Source organism: Pinus tabuliformis, chromosome 1_1, assembly GCF_031772625.1.
Source record: "Pinus tabuliformis cultivar Carrire ecotype Pingquan chromosome 1_1, CPIR1, whole genome shotgun sequence".
NCBI lineage: Eukaryota > Viridiplantae > Streptophyta > Pinopsida > Pinales > Pinaceae > Pinus > Pinus tabuliformis.
Window position 1 is genome coordinate 91,258,020 of NC_142297.1, and position 11,149 is coordinate 91,269,168.

Here is an 11,149-nt window from a genome sequence, read left to right on the forward strand (position 1 = left end):
AAGGAAGCTAACTGAATCTTTATGTCATCCTCTTGAAGGTTTTTAATTTTGCAATAGACCTCCAATTGACGAATCCAATTATCAAGCTTCTCTACATTCGCTTCACCATTATACATGGGCAGCTCAATTTAACATCAAGTTTTAAAAAGGGTGATTTACCAATTCCTTTTGACAAAGTGAACATCCCTGTCAGCACCTGCAAATTTTTTACCTATTTGACAAAGTGAACAAAACGCGTTTTTGGGAGCATACGGTGTCCGTTTCACATGAAACGAGTTGCACCAGATTTAGGATGACGAGAACTACGCGGTCGTTCAGGTTACACAGCATTCTGACAACTTTGATTTTTGAGCATAATTTTGAGCACTTAATCAAAATTAGCCCCTAAAAGATAGGAATTTCCTCCTAATTAATTGTGAAATTATGAAGGATGGATCTCTTGACCTCATGCAACAATTGTACACTCAAACTAGAATACAAATAATGTTACACTGCCTTGTGATCTCCAATTCAGCTGAGGAACTCGAATTCCATGCATGCACTAGCTATTTTGGGTGGATTTATCAGTTAACTGATAGATCTCTGAGTTAGACTGTTGTTTCACTGCACAACTGACCTTCAACTAACTCTATCAATAGTTAGAGGTTAGCTAACTGAATACAACTGAAAATAACTGAACTAGATTACTAAAATTTAGCAATCAACACATGCATGACTGAACTCCAAGCCCCTAAATTGAATTTACTGAGCTAACTAAGTGACAAGAGCCATGTCACACTAATTAAATTCCTCAAAGTTGTCCTGTTGATGTGGAAATTCGATCTATTCAATTTGACTAAGGCAAAAGTCAAATTGGGCCTTTCTTGCTACATTTTTAACAACTTCTATGTCTAGTCATGAGTTTCAGGCCATGTCCAATCCTCCTATCGCTGTTGCAAATATATCAAGAAGAGACAAAAATCTCCATTAGTATAGTGCACAAGTGCTATCTTTTCCAAGCCATCAATCAACAAGTAGCCATTCAAATTTAGAAGATATTTCCTAAGCAACATAGAAGACCATTATTGTAGCTCTTACTGGAAGAACTGACAAAGCAACCAAGGAAAAGTTCTTAAAGGTTGGTATGGACTGTGTGTTATTAAAATCAATGTCTCTTGAAAAAATGCATAGTGTACTAGTTGGTCTCTTGGAGCATGGGTCATCATGTGACAATATATAGAGGCTATGACTTTGTAAGTCGAAGTTGCTACAGGTAATGTTGTGTTACTTTTTGAAAATTCTAAGGTTGATTATATGATATGGTTGTGGTGACCATTGTTATGGTTCAAATTATTTTTTTACTGAAAAAATCTTGGAACTTAAAACAAAATTAACCATTGTATTGAGTCTATCCAAGTACAAAGTGTAGAGGTTTGTTAGAATTATCTACTATGACAAATCACACTGAATTATGGAGATTCAAGACAAAACTTGAACGAGGAAAAGAAAAGGAGATCAAAGATGCTTTGTGGCAGGTGATCACATTGAAGTGTAGGTCATTGGAAGAGGACGTGAGGCATAAGTGGATCATGGACTAACTACAAAGTTTCATCATATATATTATGTATCTCTTGTCAGTGTTTGATAGTGTTGTAATATTTTGTCATGTAAATATCATTTGTGATTCTACATGTAAGAAGTGTTGTAGTTGGAAGAGTGTTTTAGCTATGAATTTTTGCTTCGTGAACTATTTGTTGAGCAGTGCACTATAAATCCCTAATTGGCAAATGCAAAGAATGTAAGGCTGAGGTGAATACATCCTATATCCAGACTGCTTACTTAGACAACTGGCGAGGACACCATATGACACCCATGTATCTTGGTAGATGGAAGTAGGTCCATAGGATGGTCAATGAATCAATCTTCATGGTTAAATAGACGTCAAGTCTTGGAGTACTTCAAGTTCCTGTTCGATTTGAAGTACCAATGGTACTTTGGTTTCCAGTTGGTACGAGATGATAATTCATTAAATGAAGGGAGGAGCATTGACACTTTTTGTGGCAGTAACAAGTTGAATAGTTCTTGCTTGAGAAACCAAGTTTGGTTGCAAGTTGAATTTTCAGAGAGGAATGATAAATTCTTAGTAGGGAGGATGCGAAGATCCTAAATACAACAAAGAGATATTTGGAGAGTACACGACAGTGCTTGTGATAGAAACAACAACGGATAACGATTGGAGTAGGAGTAGAGGTTAGATGGTGGTGGACAAACTAAGGTAAAATAGAGTGTGAGTGTGTAGAATAGTAACATACTCATGACCAAACTATAATGTGAGTCATACATTGTAGCAAGTCTATAGTGTCATGTTTGGCTTGATTTAGTGGTCCTTCGGAATTTATGTACCTGATATCTCCATGAGTGGAGTTTTCCATTAAATATACCTGAGTTAGCCATGATGTAAGCCTTATGAGGCATGTGTACGCTCATGTAGTTCATGGTAATCTGAAAACCGCTTGTCACACATTGTAGCAAGTCTATAGTGTCATGTTTGGCTTGATTTAGTGGTTCTTCAGAATGTATGTACCTGATATCTCCATGAGTGGAGTTTGCCATTGAATATACCTGAGTTAGTCATTATGTAAGCCTTATGAGGCATGTGTATGCTCGTTTAGTTCATGGTAATATGAAAACCACTTTGTAAGTGTAGATTTGTGGTCAACCGAAAGCAACTAGTGCGGTGTGATGAAGTTTGTGAGAGATAGGGAAGATGTGAACAAGGATTCCTGTAGAGTGTTGTTGTTCCTTGGGAGTGTGATGCAGGAGCATCAAGAGTATGGTTGAGGGTAAGCCAACAAAACCTAGAGCATGGTTGAGGACCAGCTAAGAAAATCCAAATCCAAATTTGTTCAATAGTCACTCAAACTTAAAACATAGTTATTGTTTTATTGTCATGTAAATTTAAAAATGTAATTTTTTGAAATGAGTGTACAATAACACACACACACACACACATATATATAATCATGTTTTTAAAATTTATAAACAAAAAAAATTATTATTGACCAGCATAGATCCATCTTAAATCTGGATGTTTTAAGCACTAAGAGAGATCAAATCTCTCGTGGTGCAAATCTCTTTTTTGAGTGCAAAACTCGAGGAAAGATTTGCACCTCGAGAGATTTGATCTTTCTTGGAGCTTAATAGATCTGAAGTTAATATGGATCTACGGTGGTTTGATATTTGATCTCTCTCGATGCTTAATTGATCCAAAGTTAAGATGGATCTATGATGGTTTGATATATATAAGCTCAATAGTTAAGACAATCGACTTGAAGCTCTGTTGTTAGACCGTAAAACCTAATCAACTCCTCTATTATACCGTAAAACCCAATAAGAATATATAACTCTGTCTTAAGGATTAACTATCTCTGATTTAATTTTATTTTCAATGTTATTATCCAATCTCCTAAATAAAACTCAATAACAATTGTATCTAAACTAAGTTGTTATGAACATTTGAGAGACATATTCCATTGAATTTTCATGCGGAGGTTAAAACCAAAGGTTGACATAGTCTGAACAACTCCAATAAATTTTAATGCACACAAAAAAATCTCAATAACAATAAATCTTAACGCAGAGAAAAAACCATATAAGCAAAATGTAGGATTGCATGCATATATATATATATATATATATATATATATATATATATATATATATATATATATATATACATATTTCACACTCAAAAGTAAACTTTCAAACATATAAAATAAAATAGCATACAAAACACCTTAGAAGCCATGCATCCACAGAGATATGAAGTCTTTATGTAGTGTTTCTTTATTGAGTGGTTTTCTTTGCCGAATTGGATATGAAAATTACTCGAGGTTCTGATATTTGTGGTGGAAATTAGGATTTACTTTGATTTAGCTAAAAGCTTTTGTTGCAATGAATGTCTCACATTAGCGGAGAATGCCTTTGAATAAACTACATTAGAAAACAATACCATGGGCAAAACCATGGGTTGTGAAAACCTAGAGCCCAAAAACCTCCATTCGTAAATTTACTATTTTATTTCAATTTTATTTATTTATTTATTTTATTTTTTATTAAACTACTAAGCCTACAAAGACATACATACTGTAACCCTATGACCTCTTAGGAGGAAACACATGCGCTTAACCATTAGGCCCACTAAAGCTATATAATTTGATCAAGGCAAACTGTTTATATAACATAACATTTATATACTTATAAGCTGACCTCTATATACTACACATCTCCCTATACTGAACTTATACACATCTTCCTATACTAAACTATAGAGTGCCTCTCATTAAAAAAATTTAACAATCATCTAAATTTCTTCACCTTTTTATTTAAAAATATATAAATCTATTTATATATTTAAAAATATTATTTTAAATAAATATTGGCAAATTTTTGAAAAAATTTCTTTAATGTTCGCTTTTTTATTTAAAAATATGTAAATTCATTTATATATTTAAAAATATTATTTTAAATAAATATTGCCAAATTTTTGAAAAAATTACAACTCAAAATAATTAGATTCAACCATCAATTGTTAAATATATATTAATTAATTAGTTAGACCATCCATAGTGAAATAAATATTTATTAATTAGTATATATATATATAGGAAAAAGAAAAACCAAGCACAAGTCCAACGCTGAAAAAGGTATATATTAATGATTTTCTTGAAAAGGAATATTTGAGCTGATCTTTTTATTTGATACTATAGGCTTGCCAGATGGCTTGGTGCTGACGATAAATAAAACAATTTAAATGTAATGTGAATCTTTAAGTAAACTGAGATTTTTAACCTATTTTAAGAATTGCGAAAGGCCATTGTGCGCAGGGGAATTTACTGCGACAGCTTGCAGCTTTCCTGCTTCAAGTTCACAATTCCCGGCCAAAATCTCGCTTTTGTAACTTCTCCAACTGTAGCAGAAACCCTTGCCGCTGCAAATCCGGTCGTCGGTTTTGTAAACGTGACTGTTTTGACATGACTACCGAGTAGTAAGTTTTCTTCCCTTAAATTCTCTTTGAATGAGCTAAATTGTTAGAAATCGTCTATCAAATCCCGAATTTGGAAGTTCAAATTGGAAAAAAAACAATATACTTTTGGTTTAGTTAACGTTTTAGAGGTTTTTATCTTTATTTATTTCATGAATGTCATAAATTATTATTTCTGGGCTGAAATAGTTGAATTAATTATGAAATGATTCTTCCTACTACCTATTTTAAGTTTAATCCATTAATTTGTCTCTGAGGTTGTTAAATTGATAGGAATCATGTATTAATCGTTAGTTTAAATAACACGTTTTAGGGTTTGTAATTTGTTTGTATATTCTTAGAATTTGAATTTTCTTAATTAACTGAAGGTTTTAAACAGTTTTAAGCAATTTAAAAAATGAATCTTTCTTGCAATATGAGTTTTTGGAAATATATTTGAAATATACCGGTTTTGAAATTTTAAACAAACTTTATACGTAGGAATTGCATAGCCAAATTTTGGAAGTAATGTTGCCATTGGATTTTAACCGAAAGAGCTGCAGGAATTCACTATGAGATTCTTGTTCCGTTTAAATTATCGGAAATTTATTGTCATGCAGTGATTACTTGTTCAAGCTGTTGCTGATTGGCGATTCAGGAGTTGGAAAATCATGTCTTCTTCTCAGATTTGCGGTAATTGAATTGATAAATCCTAGATGGTAGGGTTTGATATAAGTTGATTATTTTATATGATTGTGTTAAAAACTGTATTCCAATAATAGTGCCAAATTCGGTAAAGTTTAGCCCAATCTTCTAGCACTACCAACTGTGGAAAATATTGAGCATTTTTCCGAGCTTAGTAAAAAAATTCAAATGTTTACGTTTTCGTGATTAAATTTGAAGTTCTGTGGTAATATCATGGCCATTTATCGATTTTCGCCAAGGTCAGGGGTTACTATTTGAATTTGCATGAAACTATCTTGAAATCAGTTTGAAATGTTGGAAACTGTTATCAATGAAATTCTAACAGTCTTCTGAACGTGCAGGATGATTCCTATTTGGAGAGCTACATCAGCACAATAGGAGTTGACTTTGTAGGTTTGATTTGCCCAAAAATCTGTTCTATTTAAATTTGTCTCTTAAAGCCCAATGGTTTAACAGTTGGGCCTGTCGAGCTTCATTTTCCTTCATGTGATCTTAGTGATTTATGCTTACTGCTTGGGTTTTGCTTTTCCCATTTGTTTGTGGATTCTGTTGTATTTTCTATTGTGACTTTCAAAAATTGTAGTTTCCAGGACGTGGTTACACTTGCAGAGCTGTGTTTCTCTCACAGGTAAGATGTATATTCTTTTTGAAATTGTAAAAGCATCTCACTAAATCAGGGAATGACATACTCTCGCAACAAAAAACTGGGCTGTATGGTGGCACACCCCAAGTCAACCAAACCTCGCATACTTCATAAAGGAACCATTTTATATCCACAGTATATATGGAGTTGGTGTCAATCATCAATGTTTAATCAAACATTTCTCTTAATAGTGAAAAACAAAGAGACATATAGGGAAGAACCATAGCCCCAAAATCTATGAATTGATGGCTAAGATCACCAATAGAAGTTAGGACTAGACAAGTGACCAATCATGGCCTAAACGCTAAACCAAACACAATGATATTTTAGATCCATTATAGGGGTGTGTAGGGGAAGGAAAAACCTCTCATGTTCCCTCCGTCTGCCTCTTGGACTTGAAATTGTTCATGAATTATCCTACGTGGTGACAACTTAGGTCATTTTTTGGGATTCTACTAATTGTGCATGGCACATTGACCTAATGTTTAACCAGAGCTTTTTGATCTTCTAGCTCCCTGGCCTCTTTTACACGCTAATTTTGATTTTGGAAATAATGTCTGGTAATAACATTGTATTACTCAGTATACATGGCACTAGTGTGATGTAAAATGTAATCTTATTATGAATTACAATTTTTTGGTTTTTGTTTTCAGAGATGAAAGGAGAATTTAATTTCAAACATTTGCCCTCCTCTACTAAAGTGATAGACCAAGCTTTAACGTGCCCTGAAAGTGTTTATCCCTAACTAAATTAAAAAATTGATTGCATCCCTGAAAAACTCTGCTCTCTTAAAATGCATTCTGATTGTTGTTGCACCATTCCCAGGTCAGGCCTTTTAGGAATTCTATCATCCCTATGAATGTCTTGAAAGGTACACCAAGCTAGCCAAAAGGCCATGAATTTCTTTCTTCTTATGCCTATCTCGATCATAGAAGCTGGTCTTGGAAGTTAGATGACATTGGATGTTTGGTTATTTTTAAACATGACAGGCTGTGTTACTGCTAGGTCTTGTTTATCTTCTTTGGTGGTTCAGTCACATTGAAGTTCTCATATTCAAGACATGGTGCCTGAGGGAGTTCATTGTTTAGTTATCTTTAGGTCGCAGCTCTTTTTATGGTAAGATTGGGTGCATAGAGGTTTGGCTATAATACAAACAAATCAATGTTAAGAAAAACCAAAACTATCTTTGGGTGGGGTCTTCTTGATGTGTACACAGATTTTATTTTTTAAGGAGTCAAAAACAATTAATTATATTTCTCCTTTTCCTTGTGTTGAGAGGTTAAAGAAACAATGCTTGGCTATATTTCCCAGATACCGATTTGTGTAGCCATAAATAATAACGAGGACTTACTAAAAATTTAATATTCTTGACCATAGATTTTTTACAAAGACTAGACAAGCCATTGGTGCTGTAAGAAAGCCACTTGATCATTGTATTCTGGGATATTTATCCATCAGAATAAAGAAATGTTAACTTAATATTGGTTGAATCATTTTATGTTTTTTGAAATAATATTTTGTTGCAACTTGGTTCCTGTAATCTTTTGGTCCAATTATTCGCATCTCTCAATAATTGATGTTATGGTTGTAAAATTTCAAAGAAAGTGGGACTTTTGCTTTTATTCTTTGTTTTTCTGCTGTTGTAGGTTACTTGGATGGTTTGTATTGAGAAGTGATGCTTGGCCTGCTACTACATTTTTTTCTTAATGTCTAGTTTTTCTTAGAGTTGCCAAGTTTTCTTTAGTGTAAAGACCTTGGTTCTTTTTCCTATAACTTGTCTCTAGCTCTCATCTTGGAATTGATGTTCAATTGCTATTTCCCTGACATCCTATGGTGTAATTTTGTTTTGTTTTGTTTTGTTTCCATAGATAATTATTGGATCATATGACTAACTCACAACACATGAAAGTTAAAACCTAGGTGCATCTTGATGTGGTTGGACTGACCCATACATTGGTGATCGACCATACAAAAGAAGGCTCCTCTAAAACCACGAGTCTTCAAGTAACCGTATTGGAGGCCCTCCAATCCTATCCAAGATGAAAGGAGCAAGTGACGAGACCAAAGGGACTGGCCATAGTTCGACCAAACACAAGGCCTAGGACATCTAATACAGGGCCTCACATGGTTGTTACAAGGCTTTTGATTTGTGACCTTGGGCTTGCAATGGTGCGAATGTGCTGCAAAAATACATGTGTACCCCCTGCTGGCATGAGGGACAACAGGTCCAATATATCAAAAGGAGTATAATGTTCTGTGGTTTGTGGAGGAAGATATGTGAAAGACTTGTGGGATATTTGTGTGTATTGGAAATATTTCAGGCAATAGAAATATGCACAAAGCTACACACATGACATCAAAATGTATCATATAGATAAGTTGATAGATGAAAATGCTAATGGAGAATGCAAAAAAGGGTAGAATAATCTCATAGCTTGTCTTCCTGGATCTCATAATCAAAAACATTAATATCACATCCACCAACAATGCCACTATGCTCTTTTGCTTCTTATGTATCCAGTCCATGTGCTGCATGAGCTGGTTTGACAGACAATCCCTCAAGAGGATCGTCATTATTAAAAGCATTCAGGTTTAGATCTGGTACATTAGTATCCAAGTATTGATACTTCTGGCAATAATCGATCAACACCAGTGCATGCGACTTTAGCCATGGCCAACATTGTGACAGGTGAGATGAGTGTCTAACACTCAGGTCTTGAGTGTCCTGACTCCCTAGTGTTCAGGTGTCTGACACAGGGACATGGACATGGATGTTGTCAGCTGTTTGTTGAAAGTGAATATAAGTAAGTTGTTTATATAGAAAATGTGCCATGTTGCAAATAGTATTTTATTTAATTAATAAAATGTTGAGATACATAGGGTAACTCTTGTGTTCGATATAGCTTTTCTATTTTATTATTATGTCAGTGCATGAGGATAACCCTTAAAATCTTGACTGTAGTCTCTGCTATTATGTAGATATAGATGGGTGCTTTGAGATTCTGCAGATAGAATTCCTTTTTATCAGAAGTGAGATTGTGTTATCTTTTTATTTAGTGCTGCTTTAGCCATGAACATCGTAAGGGGATTTGATATCACCTTTATTCCTGCATCTGCAATTTGAAGTGTTTAACATGCTTTCAACTTGTTTGTCAGAAAATACGGACAGTGGAACAGGATGGGAAGATGATTAAGCTTCAGATTGTAAGTAGATTTTACTTTCTGGATCAATATATTTTCCCTTTATCTGGATCCATAACTTAAGATTTGTTGAAGGATTACATAACATGTTTATCTTTTATTTCTTCCATATTTATGGAATGGGGCAAAATTTGTTGGTGTTTCAGTGGGATACTGCTGGGCAAGAGCGGTTCAGGACAATTACTAGCAGTTACTATCGTGGTGCACATGGGATTATTGTAAGTATCTCTTTTGAATTTCCTGTAACATGTCCTTGTCTGTTTTTTACTGCTGTTTGGTATGCTTCTTATTGCTCTGGATAATGGTTTCTCTCATTTGCTGGTAGTACTTGAGCTTATATACATAATGGCACATCACATTCTTAAGTTTAGTGGTCTTGTTTACTTAATGATTGGGCAGGTTGTATACGATGTGACAGATCAAGAGAGCTTCAACAATGTTAAGCAGTGGCTAAATGAAATCAATCGTTATGCGAGTGAGAATGTTAATAAGTTGCTTGTAGGAAACAAATGTGATCTCACAACAAGAAGGGTGGTTAGCTACCAGGCTGGCAAGGTCAGTGTTGGAGTTCATCCCATTCCTCTGTTGTTGTTGAAGCTTGCACTATTGTGTATATTGATCTCTTGGATAGATGACATACTTGCAAATCAGTCCAATTTGTAGATAAATAAACTTCTTTGGTTAATTTAAATGATTACCCTATTGAGATGCAACTAATATCTTTGCAAATACCTTACAAGCTGGATGGTGTGTTCCGTGTAATAAAAAATTACAAATAGACCCTGCTGACCACCTTGTGTCAATGACCCCATAGGAGGACACCCCTTATTTCGCAAAAGGGATCTATCATGTTCGAGTGTTCGTGCCTTTCAGATTTCATCATCAAACCACAGTTTTGTTAAAGATGTAAACCCATTCTGCATGGTTATAATGTAAATAATCTTAGTAAGACCATCTTGTATGTAAGAACTTAGGTAAGCATAGTATTTTGATGACGATTTCTACTTTAGGAAGTTTTTTGTCTCACTGATTCATCTGTGTTTCTAGACACAAATGACCGGTAGAGTTTTTCCCTCCAACCTCACCCCAAAGCTAGGGTGGATTTTATCGTCAAGATATTAAGTGAGTCATAGTGTTTTTTATCGAGTCTTTGTAATAGTAATTTGAGAATAATCCTAGTTAATTGGTTGTATTATTTTATTACAGATTACTTGGTTTACTAGATCAATTTTGTGTCGCAGAACTGAGTAAATGTTGAGGGTCTATAGCAAACAGGTGTTCCCCCTTCATGTAAAAAATATTTAGTGCATGGTCCCTCATAGTTAGACACCATGGCTAAATATTAGAGGGATTAGTCAATTAATTAAATTTTCTGGCAAAATTAAATTAAATTCTAAGCCAGAAATTTAATTAATTTTGTGTCCTCGGTAAAAATTAAATTCTCTAAAGGTGAAATTCGTGGGTTTTAAAGAAGTTGATTTTTGGAGGTCTTCGACCAAGGGAATATTGAAGAAATCAAGAAATTTTTGATCCTTGGGCCTTGGTGGTTAGGTCAAAGTCATTTTTTTGAGGAAATTAACTCAAAATAATTAATTTTC

At 34.3% G+C, this 11,149-nt stretch overlaps 1 protein-coding gene across 1 annotated transcript; it reads left to right on the forward strand.

Annotated features, from left to right (window-relative positions):
* Positions 1–4,767: 4,767 nt before the first annotated feature.
* Positions 4,768–10,229, forward strand: LOC149211791 (ras-related protein RIC1-like). Its single transcript, XM_089391579.1, has 6 exons — positions 4,768–5,026; positions 5,623–5,695; positions 6,049–6,096; positions 9,507–9,554; positions 9,698–9,769; positions 9,951–10,229. Exons 1-6 carry the CDS (start codon positions 5,013–5,015, stop codon positions 10,212–10,214), a joined length of 519 nt encoding a protein of 172 aa, XP_089247705.1. The 5' UTR covers positions 4,768–5,012; the 3' UTR covers positions 10,215–10,229.
* Positions 10,230–11,149: the final 920 nt, after the last annotated feature.